The sequence below is a fragment of the Centropristis striata genome, chromosome 20 (assembly GCF_030273125.1).
Source record: "Centropristis striata isolate RG_2023a ecotype Rhode Island chromosome 20, C.striata_1.0, whole genome shotgun sequence".
Lineage (NCBI taxonomy): Eukaryota > Metazoa > Chordata > Actinopteri > Perciformes > Serranidae > Centropristis > Centropristis striata.
In genome coordinates this window covers 24934844-24958662 of record NC_081536.1, presented here as the reverse complement: position 1 = coordinate 24958662, position 23819 = coordinate 24934844, and the positions used below count along the sequence as shown (strand labels likewise).

Sequence of the window (23819 nt, the reverse complement as noted above, 5' to 3'; positions counted from 1 at the left end):
ATATAATTTTGGTTAGTAAAATAGTTCCAAGTCAAAAAAATCCACATATATTTAAAAAATATATATTTATATTTCTTTTTTATATAAATCCCCTTAACATTTAGTATAATTTTTATTTATTATTCATATTTATTAATTTAATTCAATATTTATATTTAAACATAAAAATTGAATATTAAAATTTGGAGAAATAAGATAGATTTCATATTTTTATCAGAACAGACGGTTAAAGTGAAATTCAATGTTGTCAGTGAAAGTGAAATTTTATGTTTATTTATAGCATTTATGAAGTGGTTTAAGGAAGAGGACATTTTTGTCATCTATGGTATCACTATCGGGTTTTTTATTTTTAAATCTGATAGTGCAATTTTTTTTTTTTAAAAAGAGCATCAAAATTATTGTCATACCCCAGAATGTAATTTTTTTAAATCCTAGCATTAATTTTAATGGCAGTTTTTTTACGTGGACTTACGTGGTGCTGAAGTCGGCCCAGTTACTGTTGGCGGAGGACGCGGTGGAGGTGTGTCCAGGTGCTGGGGGAGGCGTGTTCATTGGCTGCTGGGCTGCGGTGGGCGTGGCTGTGGCTGTTGCACGCAGGCTGATCGGCGCTTCACTGTCAGGTATCCGTTCAGCATAATTGGCTGGAAACCAACCGGTACGACCCCGGAGCTCTCCACCCAGCCAACCGGGTTCACCCGTTTGGGATTCATCCACCTGTGACAGCAGAGGAGCGGAATTAAAATAAGGTTGATGCACACTAATATAGATGTGTGTGTGTTTAGATTAATGGCAGAATTGAGTGGTGGTGTAAACAACACAATGACCACAGCAGCAGAAGCAGCAGCTGTTGATTTCCAGGATTAATTACCAAATTAGTGGATCATCAAGTGAGACACACACCAGAAAATCTTAATAACTTGACATTTGTAGCTGTTAAACAATGAAGAGGGAACTTTGTCAATTATCTGTCCAACTAAACAATAATGTTGCTGTCCATAATTTGTGTGCGTGTTCTGAATGTAAACCCAGCTGTCTTATCTTGTGTTATTCATGTGGAAGTTTATTTATGAAGACATTGATGGTAGTAAAAACATACATTTTATGTATTTTTTGCAAGGTAGCCTAAAGTAAAGAAGCCTTTATTAGGGCCCTAGCAGGCAACGACCTGCGAGGTCCCTATTGTATTTTGAATGATTATTTATTATTAGGGCCCGAGCAGGCAACGACCTGCGAGGTCCCTATTGTATTTCAAATGATTATTTATTATTAGGGCCTGAGCAGGCAACGACCTGCGAGGTCCCTATTGTATTTCGAAGGCTTATTCTTTTTTTCCTCCTACCCAAATGATCGCATTTTTCACTGCCTGAACATACCCCAAAGCTCATACAAAAATGTTATAATCTATTTTCATCCTGAATTTCCACCACTAGGTGGCGCTATAATAAAGGAAAGTGCGTTTGGCTAATAACTCCCACATACTTCATCGCACATTCAAAAACCTTATATCCACGCGTTCACTGAGTTGTGCTGAATCTCGTGACATAGCCCTTTTTCGCCTACCTTTTGGGGTTTTTTCGCAAAATGTCGCAAACCTACTTTTTCGAACTCCTCCTAGGCAATTTCATCGTTTTGCACCAAACTTTGACCACAGCATCTATGGACCCTCATGACAAAAAGTTATTAAAATAATTTTGATAACCCAAAGAAAACTCAAGTTATTAAAAAACAACTTCCTGCAGGTGGCGCTATTATCAACACAAAACACAAAGTGTTGCATATCTCCACATTGGTGTGCCTGAATGACATGAATCTCAGGTAACTACTTCCCCATGAGCCCCTGAGGTTCTGTGCAAAATTTTGGGTGATGACCACTAGGTGGCACTCTTTACATTGAAGTATTTTATATCTCCAAATCGGTTAGTCGGATTAACACCAAATTTGGTATACTTATCGTCAATGCCCTCCTGAGGATAACCCTTGAAGGTTTTATTGATCGGCCCCTAGGTGGCGCTCTGGTGGCAGTTTAATTTAATAAGTGCCACTGTGCCCAGACCATAAGACTTAAGGCACACACCCCGACAGCAGCATGCCCCAAAACGCGTGTACTGCGACAGCCCGTTCAGTACTGCTTGCAGTCCTAGTTTATATTATATTGCATACTTTACAATCACAGTTAAGCACATTTATAACTTTTTTTTACATTAATTGTGAAAAAATAAATCAAGCATAACAACATTTACAGATCTGATTAGAATGATTTAGTTAAAAACAAAAGGCAAAGACATTCATCCACTGGTAAATGAATGAACATGGAGATGATAATGTGATGAACCAATGACAGCAAGAGTTCAAAATGAAAGCTGGCTCGTGATTGGTGGAGGCACAACACTGGGCGGGGGCAAGAACTTACCCATTCCCCCTTCACCTTCAGTTTGCACAGCAGAGGAGAGAGGAAACCGTTAATACACACACACACACACACACACACACACACCTCACACAAACACAACACAAAGACACTGACACAAACAGAAAAAGACACACACAGGAGGCTTTTATACAGACACACACCCATATAATACAAAATAAAACACATATATTACTATATGTCTGTAAGTCCTTGTGCTTATGTGCTTTGTGTCTTGTCTTCACTGATTGTGCACACATTTCCTTTGCACCATTCTCCTCCTGTGTTCATGTGTTTTTGCACTAAGTTTGAGTGCATACTACATACCATGATTACGTCTCCGGGGGCGATACTGATCTCATCGTGGCTGCGAGCATCAAATGGATAAAGAGCCCTGTAGTAGACCACCTTCACCGACTGCTGCTGGTCGAAGCTGGTAACTTGTCCCTTCTGGTCAAACAGATTAGGAACCGGAGCTTTCTCCACTGAAAACAAAGAGAATCCACCATTACTGTCTGCTGCTGGTTAAACTCTGAGACGACATTTACTTAGTGGTGGAATGTACCTGAAAACATTTACTCAGGTACCGTTCTTACGTAAACTTTAGTCATACTTGCACTGAATGGACTACGGTTCAGGGAGAAATAGTGTACTTTATACTTTTTATATTTAAAAAGGTATAATATGCAACTTTTCTACCCCTAAAATGTGTGTAAAATCTAGTAAAAATGACTAGACATATGCTATGCATTTGATTGACATTATCCCAAAGTTTCCTACAAAAGTCTAGAGAAATTCATCATTTTAATCAAGGTAATTGTCAGTCAAATATTTTTGACTTTTACCAGTTTTAATCATCAGATCAGTGATCGACCCTCCTTCTTTTTGGTGATAATACTTATGCACTTTTACTTTAGTAACATTTTGAATTCAGGACTACTTGTAACAAAGTATTTATAGACTCAGGTATTTCTACCTTTACCTAAGTAAAGGATCTGCGTACTTCTTCCCAAACTGAATAAACTATTTAGTGAAGCAGACTTTGGATCTAAAACCTCAAAGCTCCTCATGGAAAGGATATTGCACAACTTGTTCCTGCTACCATGTTCTTAGCAACTAAATTCTGAAATGAGTTCAGGTTTGGAGGACACTTTGCTTTCTACTATTATGGATTAAATATTTTTTCAACGTGTTGAAGAAGCTAAGTGAAGAAGCAGAAGCTTTACTTATAAAAATGTGCCAATAGCCTGCAGGTCGTTAATTCCTATTTAAAGTCTGCTACAAATGCCAAAAATTTAGTGCAGATACCACCTTAGGTCCGTACATAACTTAGTTCCATGTTATACTTGCTGCTGATGGCCTTGAACACAGATACCACCTCTCAACAATCCCTGCTTTCGATATGGATCTCATTTTTGGAACTTTGACTCCTTGTTATGGATGCACTTTAACAGCTGAAACACACCTGATGGAGCCCAGGGGTCGGTCGGCTGACTGAACAGCTTGCTCAGCTTCTCCTGCATGTCCTTCTTGCCTCGGACCTCATCCTCCTTCTCCTCTGCTGATCCTGCTCCCTTCTGGCCCTCTTTCTCCTCCTCCTCTATCCCTCTCCTTTTCCTCTCCTCCTCTTCCTGAGTCACTCTGTTTAGCCAGGCGTGGGGAGCAGACATGGAGGAGGGGCTGGGGGCGTTGGGGACAGAGGATGCGCCTTCATCCCTCCAGGGCACGCCCTCATCTGATGACAACCTATAGGATGAGAGGCATATGAAATATCATAAAGTATTTAAAAAACTTGCAGGGTTAATGGAATAACTCTGATATAATCCAAGAACTCTGCAGCTGTCAAGAACATTTCGTTCTCACCTGTTCTCCTGCAGTTCAGCAGAGTTCCTCTCAATCGGGGTGTGTATGTGAGGGTGTGTGTGTGTCAGTGTGTGTGTGTCTCCCTCCAGCTCCCTCTGCTTCTGCCTCTGCTGCCGGCTGTGGATCTCCCTCAGCTCCTGCAACGCATCATTGGATACAGGAAGGAACAGCGATGAGGAGGAAGTGGGATCAGAGGGCTGGCTGCTATGGGTTACCATCGACAACAAAGAACAACAACAACAACAGCAGCGGCGGCAGCGGCAGCAGTATGTATTAGTCAGGTGATCAAGGCAAGCTCCGCCCCTTCAACTGTGTCACTGAGGGGATAAAACAATCCTGCACCTGCTTAAGATCCCTGACTCCTACCTGCTGGTGGACAGGTCGGTTTTAAAAGGTTAAATATACTGTCTTTGTACAGGTTTCAAATTAATATCTTATAAAGGATTATGTTTTATTTACAACATCTTTTTTTTAGAATCATGGAATTAAATGCACTTCAGTTACCAACAGCTCAATCAAGAAACTCTTATTTTCACTGCTTGTGGCTATTAGTGATGAACTTTATGATTTTTTTAAATACAGGTATGTTGTGGGTGGTCCGTAGCGTAGTGGGTTACACAGGCGCCCCATGTATAGAGGGTACAGTCCTCGCTGCGGTGGAGCTGGGTTCGAATCCGGCCTGAGCTCCCTTAACCTCATGTCCTCCCCTCTGTCACCCCCTTTCTATCTGTCTCTCGCTTTCAATAAAAAAGCATGTAAAATGCCCAAAAAAAAAATATCTTTAAATACAGGTATGTGCAAGTAGCACAGGAGCACTGAGCTGCTATTTGCTTGGCAGCACTGTTAGGGGTATATTTCACACTTTAAGGGTGCTTTAGAAATCACGCACCTTTCTTGTTTTTTTATTTGTGCAGTTTAGAGGATGCAGGAACTGCACAATACTTTTTTGAATTCACCTGTGAGTCAGAAAACTCTGTACATACGTCTTTTCCGGAGGTTTCTTTCTTTTTGCCTTGTTAAAGGGATATTTATGAAAGTTTTTCTTTATCCAGAACAAGGGTCTAAGGACAGATGGCAATATAAACATATATATTTAAAAATTGAGTGAGTAAAAAGTAAGTACAAAAATAAACAAAAGAGAAAATCTAATTAGAACTTGTCCGGTTTTCCACTATAATTATTTGAATGCAACTTTAGAACACATACCTATTCACTGCCACCTAATACACCAGTTACCTGCAGTTGGTCAACACATTTACCAGCTGTGGGATGCAACTTGCAGCATTCTGGCTGGGTGGGTGTAGCAAAAATGGGTTTTTTTATTGCAAGGCAAATGTTTGAAGAGAAGCACTGTTGACTGCCTAACTTCAACAACTGGCTAAAAACATCTATATCTTCAAACTAGACTGTGGTTTTTTTCCAAGTTAGACTCTTGAGTGACTGAAGCTGGTGTTGACATTAGAAAAACATCCTAATGGCCGCAAAACCTACTTGGCAAACTTGAAAATAGTATGTTGAATGCATGCATGAATTGTATCTCCTATGTAGCAGAACTTGCATTTTTGCATTTAGCAAGTTTGACAGAGAAAAATGAACTCTTAGAAAGAAACTTAAAGTGGGAGGGGATGTTACTGGGTAACTAATGGAGGTTGGATCTGACCCGTCCCAAAACACAGGGCTCATGTGGTCATGGCGGCGGGGGCGGAGCTTGCACGAGGCACAGTACGTTTGTGGGAGGCGTTAGGTGTAAACAAAAAAGGGGGGAGGATGGGAGTCAGGGGATGCAGTGGGGCAGTTCTGTCTAGTCATGACAACCAACTGTGCCATTAGAAAACACTCTGTTACTAAAACAACACAAGGCAGCTGTCGTGTTTCAGCCAAACAACCAACGTGAGGAAACCTTCAAAAACAAGCAAACCAAAGCAAGAAAGAAGAGACTACAACTCTGAAAAGAGAGAGAACACCAAATCAATCTGGAACAGGAAGTGGAGGACAACAGAGCATGCCACGCATACACTCCCACACCCAGACTACACACACATACATTCACAAAGATAAAGACAAGCTTACCATCCTCAGATTCTCTTAAATGTCTACAAACTTCTACTTGTCTGGCTGAAACATCATCTGGTAGCACACAGGCAGTAGCATTACAGTACAGTGAAGTAATCTAGTAAAGTAGCCAAGAGCATAAAGTCACCTAATCTAGTACACCTGCTAACCCAGCAAGACCGCTAGTTTAGCATGACAACTGCAGACAGCATTAACTATGGGAGCATAGTTAGCCAGCTGGCTAAGTAGTGAGCTAACACCAGCCTGGCAATGGAAAGAGAAAGGGAAATAAAGAGAAAGATGATAAGGAGAAGAGAAGAAGGAGATTGTGGAGCCTCATTTCCACCAATAAAAGATGGAAGGTATGAGAGAATCTGGGAGTCATATAACAAGAAAATTTCACAATATAAAGAATTAGTATCTCAAAATAATGAGAAAAGTTCTCAAAAGATACAAACAATTTATTTTTAAGACACTGTAAGTCATTATTATGAGATACTTGCATGATCTTTTCTTTCACAATGGCAGAAATTGGCTTCCATAAGTGAAAAATAATGAGAAAGGGTTTAAGAAAATGAGGGGCACAGTTTGTATTATAAAGAAAATTCAAGCACTTTCAAAGTATGCTAAATATTTTCCAGGCTCTAAAAGCCTTTATTATGACATCTTAATTGTTACAGAGAGAGAATTAATTCATACACACAGCAATCAAATTGTATTGATGCTGTTAATTTTATCAGCTGTTCACATTAACTTTACTTGTGTGTCTTGATTATGATTATTGAACAAATTATTACATGAGTGGTTGTGTAGATGAAAACACCAGATTATGGCATTAGAAGTATATTACAATTCAAGCATATTCCAAACCAGCATTTTCCAGAAGATCAAATCAACTAAAGATGAACCAAAGACAAGGGGATTTGAGAAGGAGATGAAAGGATGAAGAAGAGATGTGAGGAGAAGAACAAGGGAGAAAGATAAAGGAAAGAGAAGGATGAAATGAGAGGAGTGAGCTGGGGAGCTGGTGGGGAGGGAAGGGGGAGGCTGGGTTGTTGTGTGGACCTGTATAATGTAGTCTAGCCGAGCCAGACACACCCTGACGGCTGACACACACTCCTGTAGCTGTCCCTGCTCCTGGCACTGAAACACACATACACATATATACATACACACACAGAGAATCAGCCATTCTGTAGACACGGACACACACTCACAGACAGTTAATGTGTCAGCACAAGTAATTTGGAACTAATAGAAGGAAGACTGGACCACTTTTGGTAATAATTCCATCTCATATATACAGTATATACTGTGTAAAATCACTTCATATATGGCTGTTTAAGTTATAATATTAGACACAGAAGTTAGGTTATGCTGGGTATGTATTTATTTATTATATGTATATTAATTTTAAATTAATTCAATTTACCTGACTAAATGTTTTAATCCCTGACATAAATCTGGTGATTTTCTGTCCGTGGAGATTAAGCAAGAAAGAGCGAGCACAACAAAGCCCTGACTCATGCAAGGAGAGGCTCCTGTGACTCACTGTGATGATTAATGTGCTGTTACTACTGTGAAATGTGGCCAGTGTTACAAAAACAGACTGAAGTTGGCAGCAGCTGTCAGTGTGCAATAAGCTTGAGCAGATTCTTTCACTGACCTGTCTGTGTTTGGTAGTAAACAACAGTTCAGTCAGTGTTTTAGGTGTTTACTGGGTTTTTACATTAGTTATAAGGCTGACATGACTACATTTATTCCACATTAAAACACACAAATCTGGTAAACAAATATCTCTGGCTGTACCGACAAAGGTTATTGTTCATGTTTAACACATATGTTTCCTTCCTTCCCGTTTTTAATGAGTTACAAATTCAGAGTTTTGCTTAAAATGTATTTATTTGCTCTGGATTTGTGTGTAGTGAGGTATTTCTGACTGTGACTTGTGAATAGATTAGAACAGACAACAGCAAACTGGATCAGTTCATAAGTATGGGAGTGCTTTTTAGTAGTGAAACCACCCGCAGCTTGACATTTACAGTCAAGCTTCAATGGGCTGCAATACATCTAGCCGCCTGGTGGGGGCATTGCAGTGCAGACCACATGTTAACCAGGAAACTTCTGCACAAACCGGGAATTGTTAAGTCTGGTTTGTTGGTGTTAAAGCCCTCTAAAGTGACCTGAATTGCTTGTAAGTTAGTAGTCTTTTCAAATAGTTCGTGCGGGTCCAAACCAAATACACAAACTGCTCTTTGCTCCATGTCTCTCATTAGAGGCAGTGTATTCATCATAAGACTTAATATATTTTAAAATTAGGTTCATTCTATACCAACTCATCAAGACCTTCCAGTTTATGTCATGGATGTTCTTTAAAAAAAATCATGTGAAAACCTCTATTTAATGAATGGGACATTACAAAGTCCTGCAGCTCTACTCCAAATACTTATTCAGCTGTGGAGCAATATCATAAACGTTTTTATATATCTGCAATGAATAAAAACACTTTCCCATAAAACTATTTCAAGGAAATTGAAATAATCCTTCTTGAGAAAATATAAAGCGGTTTTCAGCTTTGAAGCTATATTTAGAAAGATCAGTGGTACTTATTTAGATGCAGTAAAACTAATTTATTACAAAATAAAACCAAATTTGGTTGTGAGAAAGTGAAAATGAGCAGATGTAGTAATTTTAGAAACTTGATAATTCAATGATTCGTCTTCATTTGGTTTATTTTTATTAATTTGATTACTGTAAGCTATTCGGCAACAACTATTTACATGAATGCATGTTGCAAATTATCCTTTTGGATGTTCAGTCTAATTTCAACCCCATTCAGTGAAAAACAACCAAAAAATGACATTACTCTAAGGGCCAACCTTTAAAAATGAATTCCTAAAAAAGTTGGAGTAGTGCTACAGGTTCTTTCAAGGTCACATGCAGTTATTCAAAGTTTTATTTCATGATTTTCTCAAGGAAATCCACAACATGAACTGGGAGGTCTGTTGCTTTTGCATTGAATGACCCATTACAGAGTATATCCCAGCTGCAGTACTACCCCAGTCCAGCAGTGGCAGTGTGCTCTACCTGTCTCCCTCTCTGCTCCTCCTGAAGCTGGCGTCGCAGGGCTTCTATCCTGGCACAGTGGTTGCCATAGAACTCACACAGAGACTGCCATGGGCAAGGGAGCAAAAGGCCAGTGTGGGAGATAAATAAAGGAGTAGAAAATATACAAGGAAGGGTTTATTATGTCGATTAAACAAAGAATATGACAGGAAGAAAAAACGAAAGCAAGAGGCCGAAATATACAGGATGGAGAAGCAGGGAGGAAACACAGAGGAGGAGGACAGCAAGAAGATTCAGGGAGAAAAAAGGCAGAAGGACCATTGGGTCCCAGCGGGTACAGAGGAGGCACAGCAGCGCGAGAAGAGAAGATTTTGGGGAGAGGAAGTGGTGTAGAAAGGAAGGTGGACGGCAGTAGAGTCAAAAATTGTTTACATCTCAGTGGCAAAGAATCACACCACTGAGACATGACTACATCTCACTGTGGAGAAAACTGTCCAACTGCTGTTTAAAAGCACTTTCTCTAGTCACTGTGTTATGCTGAATAAGACTGAGGACCAACTTCATTAGATTAGTGATTAGCAAATCTGTTTATTGTGGCCTGTGTTTTCTCTCCTTTCCTGCCTCCCCCCTTTTCCTCCTTGTTGGACAGACGACAGGACTAATTCTTCTCTCTTTGACCTGACTGTGTTCTGGGGAAAAGAACAGGGACAAAAGGTGGCCTAGGAAACATAAACATACTGCTGTGCTCCAGCCCTTAAAGGATTGAAATCCTTCCATCTTCCTAACTCTGATGTAAATTGTTGGTGAAAGCTACCTGAAGCAGCTGTGTACAGCTAGCTCTCTCCAAAAACAAAGCAGCCAACATTAATACACACAGTAACACACACAGATACTGTGGTCAGATATGAATATTAAAAAATGTCAGTAAACACACTAAACATTGTGATTATAACAAACTGATGTGAGGATGGGGTTATGAGGGACGGGACAGGACATTGTTTAAAGCTACAGTCACAACAACAATCCAATGTTTTCAACATGTAAAATGTTTCATCAGGTAAAACATTTACTGGGTTAAAGAGCAAGTTATTTGGCTGATTAGTTAAAAAGATTTATTAGAATTAAGGAATTAGGTATTATTAAACTGATTAGTACATGCCACTACTTTATTTTTATGTTACAGCTGCACTTTAACATAAAAAAAGTCTAAGAGGCAACGTTGTGTGTTGGAAGTGTCATATCGGATTTCTTTGTGCTTTTAGTTTCCATTTGCAAACATTTATAATCAATTCCCTCCAAAAGATTTCAGAGAGAATAAAAAACATGACTTAGTGGAATTAGTTCATTTAAGGGCCTATTTTCACAGGACATAAATAAATTTAAATATTAATAAATACATTTAAAGATACATTTAATTAAAATAAAAACAAATGTGCAAACACATAATATTTGGAATACATTAAAGAGAAAATTAAATTGATAAAAAAAAAAAAAATAAATAAAGAAGCTAATTAAAACAGGAATATCAATGGATTCATGATTACATTAATTTATTTATATATATTATATTTTTATGGCGTAACAATTGATTGATCAAGCCATTTATGTACATATATGTTTGTTTTGGAATCTTCCATCCTACATGTGTCAAAGTTTACTCTTGTACTGCATGAATTAGTATCCATCGTAAAGTTTTTCTCGCACATTTCTTTTGTAAATTTTTATCTGTATCTTGAGTGGCTAATGTTAATCAGCTGTACTCTGTTAAGTTAGTTTGTTGACTATTTAGTTAAATTGGGCAATAATGTAGTCACTTGACTGAATGTAAAATTGATATTCTGAAAGTGTAGACTAACTATGTGCTAATTAATGAGTTGTTTACCTTCAGCTGGGTGTTAAAAGCGTCTATTTCCAGCAGTTTGGCCCTCGTCTCTCTCTCCACAGCATCTAGCTGCTCTCTGAGCTGCTGTCTGCTGGTTTCCTTCTGCTCCACAGCCTTCTGCAGGGACGATAGGCTATCACCTAAATACACACAGATAGTGTAAGATCAGGTAAGGTTGATTAGATAACAGCATACTCAAATGTATTTTCTGAGTTAAAAGACATTGTGTTCACCAGATAGTCAGTTAACCTGCTTGGTCAGGATTTTCATACACAGGTGGAGCTCAACAGTATGAACTTAAAGAGTTTTCAGATATTACAACATGTTAACGTGGGTACATAAAATGCCCCCCCTCCCTTTTTATTATTGTTGCTGAGGAAACAAGGGTCAAACATATAGTAGTACTCACGATGCAGACTGTTCTGTTGAACCTGTTTTAGTTGGTCATTGAGACTCTGTTTATCAGGAATTAGCCTCCCCAACCACTGCTGGGAGTCCTGCAAACAAACATGAGGCCACATAAAAAAAACCTAAACATCACATATTCATACCAAATGCAATTTGTTACTACCAACAACTTTGTTTAAAATCCTTGATCATAATTGTCCTGCATGGACAGTTTCCAAGCATGTGTATGTTGTTTATGAATGTCTTCCAGTGATTAAAGTTGTAACAGAAATTAATGTGATCATTTTGTGTTTATTTGTTGACAGTTTACATTTGTTTTTCCGACCTGCAGCTGCTGTTGTAGCAAGGTGATTTCAGCAATGCGTGTTTCTCTGGTCTGATTGGTCTGTTCCACTTCTCTCCGCTGAGCTGACAGACGGAACCGAACATCCTTCAGTTTGCCCTCCAGCTGAGTCTTCTTATCATTCTAGAAGATGGGAACAAGAGATGGAAAGGGAATGCACTATTGAGTTTCTGCTGATGTGTCTGTCAATCCAAGGAGTAACTCTCTGCAACTGGAGCACACCTGCTGTCCGTCAGGTCCTGGTTTTATTGTACAAGCTGGCAGTGCTGCTGCTTATACCAATAAGACTCTAAGCAATTACCATACAGTTTATTATGCTGTCAGCTTTCCAAAACGTGAATGGCATTTATTCTCTTGTTTACTCCGTGTATACAGTATGTTTTATTACCAGAGCCTCCAGTTCAAACTCCAGGGTCTTCTTCCTGGCTTTGAGCAGCACTATACTCTCCTGCTCTCTGTTTCTTTGAGTCAGAAGCTCCTGGCGACGTTGACGCTCCCACTCCAGCTGACGCTGTCGCTCTAATTCACGCTTAGCAGCCTGAATGGACCAAACACACACACACACAACAAAAAGGTTAAATTGCAGCAATGACAACAAGACTACACAGTATTTGATAGTATATCACATCAAATTATCTTCAAATATTAAACACTTTATTATACACAAATAGCCATCTGCTGTAGAGATTTAAATAAGGCTCTTTACTGTAAGAGTTGAGACTTAAAGACGGCATTGAAGGGCCTCTAAGTTGTTTGCAGCAGCAGATATAATTACAAGTCTGCAGCAGTTAAACGCCAACTCAACCATAACTCTTCATTTAAATGCAGACACCTGGTAATCATTTTTCTCCTTCATACCTCTCTCCTCTCTATCTCTTTACGCCTCTCCTCTTCTCGCTGCCTCTCTATTTCTCTCTGTCTCTCCAGTTGTTTTTCTAGCTCATGTTGTCGTCTCCTCTCCTGCTCCAGACGCTCGCGCTCCTAAAAAACAAACACATGAAAATGAGCTGGCAGAACAAACGCTCCATTATTTGTTACGGGTCACCCCAATACATTTTCATTTCCTCCTAGTTTCAACACTTGTCGTAAAAGGTAAATCACTTATCAACAGAGATATGGGACATTGTGGCAGTTACAGCAAAAGCGAAAGCACTGTGGCTATTATAAATCCAAATGTTTTACAGCCTGATATGCAAGCCCTCAGCCGTGGCCAATTCAAATTTTGCAGGCACACAGTGTGGAAATGAGAAATCAATAGTGAATAGAGTCTACCTTTCTCTCCTGCTCCTCTCTCTCCAGTGCAGCCAGTCTCTCCTGCTCTTTCCTCTGCTGCTCCTGCAGAGCCTGACGTCTCTTCTCCAACTCCAGGTTTCCACGCTCAAAGTTCTCCCTCTTCTTATCCTCAAATGTCACTGTGGCGATACAAAGGGGGTCAATAAAAACAACGTACAGGAGCTATGATTTAACATTTTTAAGTAGGAGACTATGGTATATTATGAATGAAGTAATCTATCTATCTATCCATCTATCCATCCATCCATCCATCCATCGTGTCAAGTTCCTGGCCTTGCTTAGGCACTTGGAAGAGAAGATTGACATGATTCTGCTTTATTTAACTGCCAGCACCTGTCAAATAAACTTCAAGTTGATTAAAATCAAACTGGAGTGCCAGTTAACACAGCCAACATAGCTGAGGGTAGGTCTGATCCTGGTTTGACCAGCAATGTAATTTCACCTGGTAGTTTCTTGTCCTGGTTGCTCTCCAACTCCTCCTCTGCCTCCTCCTGGACGCTCTTCTGGTCCGACTGAACACTGTCACTTCGCACACGCCTGTAGGACACACACAAAACCAAACTATCAAAAGTCTGTATATACACTTTATTAGCTCTATTTCTGTTCACATATCACAACTTTACCTGAATGTGGGTGGGAGGTAATCTGGTGGTAACACAGGGGGCAGCGGTAACCCTGACATAGCCATATCTATGAGGTGCATGGCCAAGATAAACTCCTCAGCTGTTAGCTTTCCATCCTGGTCGATATCTGATAGACTCCTAAATAGAAATATAGATGGAACAAACTAAGTATTTAAACGACTCATGTCTTATAACTGTGCACTCCCATTTTGTGAAAGATTAAATGGTTAAATTAACTGACCATATCGTGGCCAGCTGGCCCTGAGGAAGACTGGACTGCATCAGGATAGTGCGAGCCTGGGGCCCTGAGAGAGAGAGAGAGAGAGAGAGAGAGAGAGAGAGAGAGAGAGAGAGAGAGACAGAGACAGAGACAGAGAGACAGACAGAGAGAGAGAGACAGAGACAGAGAGAGACAGACAGAGAGAGAAAACACATTTAATGCTGCAGCAATATGATGATAATCTAACCACAAATAATGACATGTTAGTGTTTATGTGTGAGTACCTGTGAGGTGTCCACTCATCATCTTGTCATGAGAGTTAAACAGCTGTCTGTACTTCAGCCTGGAGGACTGAGGAACAGCCCAATCAGGAGGAGGCTGACCACTGGTAGGGGTAACAGAAAATCAACAACAGAGTTTAGTGATATGACCTCCCAATAGAGCAAGTCAACAGGAAAAAGAAGCACAAAAAATGTAGGATGTACAGTCAAAACACTCCTTAGCTCCAAAAGTGATTTACAAAGACAAATTAAATGATGTAAAGAAGAAACAACAGGTTAAAAGTGACAGCTTGTCAAGATAAGAGGTGATTTTTTTTAACCACTAACTCATTTTAGTAGATCAATATCAGGATAAATACTATTAAAAAAATTCTACTAATGTGACCTACCTGGTAGCGTCCAAGGATGTTCCCTTTTGCAACTTGGTACTGGAACGATTAAATGAAGAAGACTTGTTGACAGAGGGAGCTGAGATGACAGAGAAGAGAGTTTTAATCTGAGGCTCTTTCAGCTTTTTTTATAGCCTATATCATGTCAACAATCAATTCAAACCTGCTACACCTTGCTTGCAGCAATATTTGTGACAACTGCTAAACATCTTACTTAATCAGTGACCTGCTACTTGATAACATAAATATCAATGAGTATATGATTATACAATTCAAGCACCTTTCAAATTGTTTCAAAAGGTACATATTTATATACAGTACATAAACTCCATAGTCAGTTTATCAGGTACACCTTTACAATCTTTTATTTATTTAGCATTAAGGTCATAATTAGGCAAGTTCAAGTGTTTTGAAGGATTTCCAGCGACCATATGAACCCTGTATTAGTAAATAGAAGCTTAGAATTGAGGCCCTTTGTCCACACCCACGATTGCTACAGAAGCAACATAAACATTTCAACACACCACTTTAACTGTTGTTGCAGTGTGTTACCTGGATGGGAGAAGCCTGAGATGGGCTGCATAATGCCTGTGGGGGGAGCTCCGTTGGCGATGGGTGGGGGGAGGGGAGGCGGGGCAGATGACACGAGTGGGGGAGATACTCCGACAGGGAGAGGCGGCAGGGGGAGTGGAGGCACACCTGACAGAGGGGCTGAGATGGGAGGCATGGGGGGCATTGGGGGCATGCCTGGAGAAAAACAGATGTACAGCACAGACATGATTATTTGAGATTAGAGAAAACAACAATCTATCTCTAGTGTTGAATCAGTCATTACATATTCATTCTACTTTAGTAAATGGGGTGTTAGAGCCACAGTGCAAGCTGTACAGGAACATTATGATTTCATATTGTGTTTGCATTATAACTTTATTGATCAGCCTCAAAAGTGCAACTGAGAGTGAGTGAGCATTTCCTGAATGACCTTTGGCAAAGAAAGGGAGACATCAACCTTATCAAATATATCTGCGGTGTTGTAACAGAAGAGTTTAACCATCGCCTTTTTTTGACCAACAAGACATCAAGAAACCTTGAAGAAAAGCAGTTCACATGAACTGACAGTAAAAGATTGTAATCTGTGTTATTACATTAAACTGTGCAGTGTTTGTTCTCTATAAACTTAACACAGCAGTGCACCACCACAGAAAATTACAGCGAGTGCAGAGGAAGAATTAAATTAAAATGATCACTGTCATTATAGTTACAATCAATCACGCCCTAAAATGTCATGTGAGGCAGATGCACTTCCAGCTGCCGTAAACATAAAACAATTATTAAACAGACACGGTAAATTGTGTGATTTACTCTGTGACTCACCAAAGCCGCTCTGTGGGGGTAAAGACAGCGGGGGTTGTATCATACTGGGAGGAAGCGAAGGGGGCAAAGGATGACCCTGGAGTTTCAGTTTGATGAGTTTCATGGCGATGGAGAACTCGTGGATGTCCATACGACCGTCGCTGTTCATGTCAGCCAGAGCCCTGAAAAGGTAAGAGGAGTAAAAAAACGTTAAAAGAATGATGCACTTCAAATCAGAAAAGGAGAAAGGGTTTGAGTAGTGCACAGAAGCTCATCATTACGTCATCTTTAAAATATGAATTAAATTATCTGGGTACTTAATATCTGTCAGGCTGTGAGCTGACAGAAACTTCCTGGCTAGGTGACTCACCAGATTTGGGCCAGGATGGGAGGGGGTAGGCCTGATTGGAGGAAGAAGTTCCTGGCTTGGTCGCCTTGACAGACAAACAGAAACAGGATGTGAGATCAAAGGACAAATGCAAAAAGAAAGACCACTTTGATCCCTTGGTGCAAAACACATAAACACTGGATCTTGTCTCCAAGTCTCAGGTAACTGGCAGAAAACATAAAATGTTTCTTTATTACACTGAGTCAATATAACAGTTTAAATGATAATGACTAAGCTTTACAACTAAAACAGTTCATTAACGGACAAAATAATTAATTAGTAATGGTTTTAATACACAATTAATCATTTAAGTGAAATGCAAAAACTTCACTAGTTATATACAACAGTTCATATCTATTCTGTCATGAAAGTAAAAAGAATATTGTTAGATTCCTTTTACATGTTTGTTAAACATTCAAGCAATGAAATATCTTAACTTGGGCTTGGGTCATTAGTTGCCATTTTCTCAAACGTCATAGACCAAAGAAGTATTGGATTGATTGAGATTTTAACTGTCAGTTTCAGGCCTACTTATCTTCACTTGTTCATAAACATATACCATAACATGTCAGCAGGGATTGTGTTTTAACACCTTAATGGATTTGTTCAGTGCCTGATCGCAAGCAATTGGATTTATAAGGCACACTGTGACATTTAAATAAATTTAACATTTTGCTGTATTTTAATTATTATTTATTTCAGGTTCTGTACTCTGCGCCTCATATTACAGCACTAAGGACCTTGAATGACACTGCCCTTGTTCATGTCCTCATCTCACCTTACACATACTCTATAAAGAGGTGTGTGTGTGTGTGTGTGTGTGTGTGTGTGTGTGTGTGTGTGTGTGTGTGTGTGTGTGTGTGTGTGTGTGTGTGTGTGTGGTGTGCAGAGAGAGACTGTTACCTGTGATGTAACCCCCGGCAGTGGGAGAGAGGCTGAGAAACTGCTGATCATGTTTGGCTCTCTCATCCACTGAGATCAGAAACACATCTGGACCTAACTCACAAAAAAAGAAAAAACACACACACACACACACACACAAAAGGCCAAGACAAAGCCAGACACAGGCAGAGGGAGAAAAGGGAGGTATGACAAGAATGTCTTAGTCATGAGTTTCAGTTCCTGTTAGAAGATTCCTTATTAGTGACACTTGAAGAAAGACACTTGAAGAAGAGTCAATGGCCATTGTCTTTCCTTGGAAAACTCAGTACATGCTAAGTCAGTGTTTGATCAAGTTTCAGAGTAACATGAGAGTTTAATAGACTCATTACAGGGATAATTCAGTGTGATTACTCAATAATTAGCTGGTATTTTTTGCCTCTCTGCTCCACTTATGACAAAGGTTCCCCATTTTTTTTAACAATTAAATGAGATTTCCACATCTGAGTTAGCCAGTAACGGATCAGAGCAGTGGTTCCCTTTAACTACATCCTGTGCCGTTTACTGGCAATATGCACGTTCAGTGAATCATGCTGACTAATTCTTAAATGCATCAGCTACAGTTTCTCCCTTTGTTAGCCACCTTTAAAAAGGGCGCTTATTCTTTACATATTTAGCGAAGATATTTGGTGTTAGTTCAGGGTTCAATTAATGCATAAAAAACATATAAAACAACTTTTATCAATTAACTTTTTATCGTGATCATATTTTGTGGATATAGTAATTGACTGAATAGAAATTTTGTGTTTACACGTCCAATACTATATACTGTCAGTATCATGATTTTTATATAAAACACAAGCAGTTTTGCTTTCATTCAGCTCAGTTGTTTCGGACTGAATTTCTCCCTTTATGCACCACTTATGCACCACGGTTTGAGTGGCTAGTCCTCATTCAGCACCGAGTCAAGTACGCAACAGTTACAAATGTGTTCATAGTCTGACAAATATCACAGTCTGCCTTTGTTTCTATCTATTTATCGTCCTCCGATGAGGTCTGTCTGTCTGTGTGCCTGAATTGCACTTTTTATGTTGCAATGTTGCAGTTATGACGTTATTCTTCCTCTTCCCTGAAGTAACTCTCTCCCGCTTTACAATCAGATTGATAATTAATCTTGGGGGGATTCTAAGATGTGGATGTAAAACTGGTTATGGAAAATTAAAGTGGGTTCATGAGAAGGTGTGGCTCTTCTGCTAATGCGCCCGTGCTCTTGACTCTTAGCCGTCAACCCTGAGAGGAAAATATAAACACCAAGTTCATTATAGCCATCTTTCATGCCAGTTTTAACACACTTACTGACCTGTGAATGTGGTGGGGAACTGTGCCATGGTTCACTCAGTCTTCTGCACTACACAACACCTGCAACAACACACAGAAAAACAGATTAAGTGTTTATCAATCTCCCTGCATATTTAAGTGTTCAATAAAGTAGCAATATAACAAACAATATAGGGGTATAACCACTTTAATGAACATTTCATTGGTGAGCCACAAGAATGCTTTCAAAGTGAAGAGGGGTAGTTTCTGTCACCAAGGTCAGCAATCTTACAAGATGCTTAACAGCGAATTAAAAAGACCACATAATGTCTGGTCACCTGCCAAAGGTGCTGATACAGTACAACAAACTCAGTCAGAGGAAACAAGTTTCCAGCACAAGTCTGGAGGTAATTTTCCACTCTGCTGTCTTTTGATGCTGAAGTAGTGGGTTTCTAGCTGCCCAGTGAGCCAGCATTGTTCCTGTGTCTTAAATAATTGTTATTTTGCAATATCTGATGTAACACAAGACAAATAAACGAAGAAATTCTCAATATGGGTAATAGCGTTTTTAAATCAATGTTTCAGATTAGTCTAAAATGCTAAAAGAGCTCTGCATCAATCTGCTGTTGTCATCTGGTATCCGGGCTAGTCCCAGTCCACAGGGGACTGGACCACATCAGCCATGCTTGTGAATGTCAACAGGGCAGCAGACCTTTATTTATGCAAGGCAGGCTGCCTGAGCATTCTTGCCTGTTTTCAAAACCACTCTGCTTCACACTCACTTATTTACACACAGTCTCACTGGGGAGCTGACCACAGTTAACACCAGTTTCATACAGTTGGCCTGTAAAAAAAGAAAGTCTTTTGTAAAGTCAGTGTTCCTTTCAGGCGATGCAAACTGGTAAGCTGATAACTTAAAAGATGGCAAACAAAGTCAAGGAATTGGTATTTGTCAAGCAAAAGTTACTCCAAACTCAGCAATGGAGCTGCAATAATAAATAAAGCCTTTTTAAGTTGTGACAGACAAATCTTTAGTTACCTTTCAATCACAAAACATGTGATTTATGGTTAATTTCTGAATTATATTTTTTTAAATCTGTGTCCTACACCCTGACAATAACACACCTATGCTTGTGTGTATGTGTGTTTGACATACTTCTGCCCTATTGAGGTATGTTAATCAGATCCAGACCTGCTTCCCTCCCCTGTATCCTTGTGGCCAGCAGACAAACCATGATACTAATCTGTCACACATTGCAACAGACGAGGACTTAGTGAGGGTGTGTGAGTGTACGCGTGGGCTGCTGCCGACTTTTTCCCCCAGTGTGATATAAATAAAAATCTGGTTTTCTCAATTTGATGAGAAATCCACTTCTTCTATTCCTACGACAATATAATGGAAGTGGATGGAATTTAGTCCATAGTCCTGCAAGGTCTTTTGCCAGAAACAGTTACCTCGGCACGGCTGTGGACATTTTCACTGAGACTATTTCTTCAGTAGAAAACTGTCCCTGGCCTTTTGAGGAGTGTGGTGGTGGTGTGTGTGTTTGTGTGTGTGTGTGTGTGTGTGTGTGTGTATGTGTATGTGTATGTGTATGTGTATGTGTATGTGTGTGTGTGTGTGTGTGTGTGTGTGTGTGTGTGTGTGTGTCCCATTATCATCAGAGTGGGAGGACAAAGTAACCAGCTTAACTAGGTCAGACGAACAAAGCCCACCCTACACAAACACACAGAGACACACACACTCACGGCTGCCACTGAGAAAATACTGAAGCAGTTGAGCAACTACAGTCAATTTAAAGTAGGGAAGTAGGGAGAACTACATTTAAATTTTAAAAAAAAATATTATTTTACTAAATTACCACACACTTCCTTGTTTCGTTTCAATTTCCTCAGATGAGATATTCAAACTCCAGAGGGAACAAAAAGCATCAGTTTAGTAAGAATATTATCTTAACTGAAAAAGTTCAAAAGTTGGAGGAATTGAAAGAACAATCACTTTTATTTCTCATGCTGCCAGAATCTATTAAGATGTCAGATAGCCAAAGCTCTAACAAGTAAGCTGCTAAAATGCATAAGGTATTGGTTAAATTTATTGTTAGGCCAAGTGGCGTTACCCCTTTGGGTTTCGTCTTGTTTGTTGTTTTACTAGTGTTGTGGTGGCCCTGGTCAGAGCATTTGTCTCAGGAGCACATCCATGGTCAAGGGTGGGTCGCCAGTTTCTGGTTGCTTCCCCTCGCCATTGGGCTTCAGTGCGTAAGTACCCACCGCTGGTCACCACATGAAGACTAGGGTTGAGATTAGTTAGACAGTAATGGTCAGGTAGTCAGCTAGAGGGGCACATTGTTTACTGTCTAGGCCATGGTGTTTGGCTGGTGGTGCACCACAGTGGCTGCACTGTTCATTGCATTGATTTTTGCACACACACAAGTATGACAAGTGTTGATGAGTTATTTTTTATTTATTTATTTATTTTTATTTTATTCTTTATTTTTTATTCTCTCTTTAGTGGAGTTTTTTGGCTTTCTGCACAAAAGAGCAGCTGCTAAAAATAGCACAACATTTTGGCCTAGACGTTGGTCAAAAATGTATAAAAGACAGAGTGAAACTTGTCTTAAAGGCCAGTTTAAATAATAATAATAATAATAATAATAATAATAATAAAATTATTTTATTGGGGGGGATTTGTCAGAAATCCCATCAGCTGTTTTCACAGTGTAATGTCTTGTCTGCTTGTTGTGGCAAACAGGTTGAACTTTTAAACAGCAGAGAGGGTTGCTTTAGATGCACACAGCTTCAGATGCATAGAGAGCATGTTTAAATTTAGTCAATTCATTATATTGCAAATATATATATAATGTTTATATAGCAAATTGCAGCCGTTTTAAATGCAGTCTATTTTACCCCATTGGTCAAAGTTATTTTATAATAGATTTTTGAAAAGGCTAAAAGCACTTTTTGAAATGGATATTTGACTCACAATCTGCCTGAATTTATATTCTTGCCCAACATTTCTTGCAATTTATTCTCCAATACTGATTCAGTTATTATCAGTGTACTGAGTGATTAATTTGGTTTCATTTACACTGAGTGTGCTTCACTATTCTACAGTAAATGCTTTGAAGGACCGGCCACTGTGGGTGAAAGGGGGGTGCCCCTGGATTTACCACAGTTGGATCATGTGTCCTTTTACTGTACATTAATTGCACTGGAAGCCTCCTGTCTACACAGGTCCAGGAGAGATGACAGCTCCAGACAGAGAAAGCTCGGGTAAGGGTGCAAGACCCTCCAAGTGGGTGTGGCTGAAGGTCATCAAACGGAAGTGGACGGAACCACGTTGGGCAGGTCCATATCAGGTTGAAACAGCAACAACATATGCTGTGAGAATCATATATTCATGAAAAAATCATATTCATATAATCAATTGTGTTTGACATTATATACTACAAAAAAATTTTTGGGATAAATCTTACAGAAAGATTACTTTGGATACGGCTGTGTTGCTCTGCTAGACATCTCTCGTTATAGTGCTCTCTGTTCGGTGTCACCTGGAGCCGAGGGGGGGAGAGTGGACCACCCACACCATGACACAGAGTACCATATGGTGGTAATATTATTATATTATTACTATATTATATATAGGAATTGACATAGTGACGACACAAGCATAGTGGTGTGTGTGTGTGTGTGTGTGTGTGTGTGTGTGTGTGTGTGTGTGTGTGTGTGTGTGTGTGTGTGTGTCTCTTGTATTTGCTCTGTCTGTGTCTGCCTCATCTCCATGGTCATAGAAGGTAAATCCCCTTCCCCTTATCAAATTACATTAATCCACTCTGAAATGCATGCTTTGCTGCTCACTGATATTGCTACTGTTGATAATTGTGACAATGTGGAAGACGAAAACATGTTTTAGTTAGCTGACCTAACCTGCAGAAAAATGGTGAGGATTTTCAGTTGGTGTCAGATTATTCAATTTTCAAAGTTTCCTCAAGCTATTTTTCTAACACTGCTTATGAATCAAAGTCACTTTTGTTTACGAGCACCAGTTTGCCACAACACAGCAGACCAAAATAAACAACTTACAGCGAGAATTATAATTTTTTAAACATTTAAATATATTTTGATATTATGCTACTAACTTTTTTTAACAATTAATCATTTAATTTTATGAATGTTTTGTTATTTCTTTAAATTTTGCATATACAGGTTTTACATTTTAAACAAACAAATATGTCTTTGGTCAGACAGAAAAGTGGGCAGAAAATATAAATCCAGCTGCAGAATTAATTCAAGTTTCAAGAAAAATCAACTGCCTAACATTTTTAATGGTTTGTTTTTGTGCATGTCATGCATTCATGTCCTTTGTTATGAATGCTTTGTTTTGGCAGCGTACATGTATTGTATTTGGGGGATTAGTCTGTATAATTAGAGCACTGGGGTGTTGGTCTGTTATCAAGGCTTGTGGCAGATGCCTGTTTAAGCCCCACACACATTAAAGGCAGCTTCAGGACAAGGTACAGATTAGGGTTCAGACTCCTCTTTCATTGTCCCTCCCCCTTATTTTCCTACTGAGCCCCTCCAACATTCCCCCTTTCTCTTCTTCTATGAATGAATGTGGGACAAACACACACCAACTGAAGCTTTGCTCCACTGGATGTCAAAATCCTGGATAGTTCAAGAAAATGCATGCCAATTAGTTGTACAGAATGGGATGCAATTTAAGTCAATATTAAATCCTGATGAGGCGTTCAATACAGGAAATTTCTCGTTAGGTAATGGGCAGAATGATTGACTCTCAGATCCATCACAGTTTCTCGTTAAAGATTTAACATCAGTACACACAATCTGCAAATACAGTGCTTTATAAATAACACTTTCCATTGACATAGAGGGAAAGAGAGACATACTGTCTACTGTGGAATTCAAAGATAAAATGTTACAACTATACAACAAGTATGCAAAATCCCAATGCACATGATTTTCAGCTTGAGTTCAAAGGTAAAAACAACTTTTTGATGCCAAACAGATAACCGTTAAGCAGAAGACAATAATAAAAAG

At 39.4% G+C, this 23819-nt stretch overlaps 1 protein-coding gene across 7 annotated transcripts in view; it reads right to left on the bottom strand.

Moving 5' to 3' along the window:
* The window catches only part of itsn1 (intersectin 1 (SH3 domain protein)), a 55836-nt gene that overhangs the window by 28693 nt on the left and 3324 nt on the right, over positions 1–23819 (bottom strand). For 4 of the 7 annotated variants that reach the window (XM_059323925.1, XM_059323926.1, XM_059323929.1 and 1 more), the window contains exons 2-22: positions 18808–18866; positions 17472–17564; positions 16551–16614; positions 16202–16362; positions 15380–15574; positions 14828–14906; positions 14442–14542; positions 14179–14242; positions 13938–14075; positions 13757–13851; positions 13294–13433; positions 12880–13002; positions 12410–12559; positions 12004–12144; positions 11680–11767; positions 11271–11410; positions 4271–4407; positions 3873–4153; positions 2735–2892; positions 2411–2425; positions 473–714 (exon numbers count right to left, since the gene is read on the bottom strand). In XM_059323925.1, the coding sequence (XP_059179908.1) occupies positions 473–714; positions 2411–2425; positions 2735–2892; positions 3873–4153; positions 4271–4407; positions 11271–11410; positions 11680–11767; positions 12004–12144; positions 12410–12559; positions 12880–13002; positions 13294–13433; positions 13757–13851; positions 13938–14075; positions 14179–14242; positions 14442–14542; positions 14828–14906; positions 15380–15574; positions 16202–16362; positions 16551–16614; positions 17472–17564; positions 18808–18835 (2633 nt within the window). In that variant the 5' untranslated portion in view covers positions 18836–18866. The remainder of the gene's footprint in view (positions 1–472; positions 715–2410; positions 2426–2734; positions 2893–3872; positions 4154–4270; positions 4408–11270; positions 11411–11679; positions 11768–12003; positions 12145–12409; positions 12560–12879; positions 13003–13293; positions 13434–13756; positions 13852–13937; positions 14076–14178; positions 14243–14441; positions 14543–14827; positions 14907–15379; positions 15575–16201; positions 16363–16550; positions 16615–17471; positions 17565–18807; positions 18867–23819) is intronic. The other 3 variants (XM_059323928.1, XM_059323931.1, XM_059323932.1) reach the window with 1 other exon arrangement.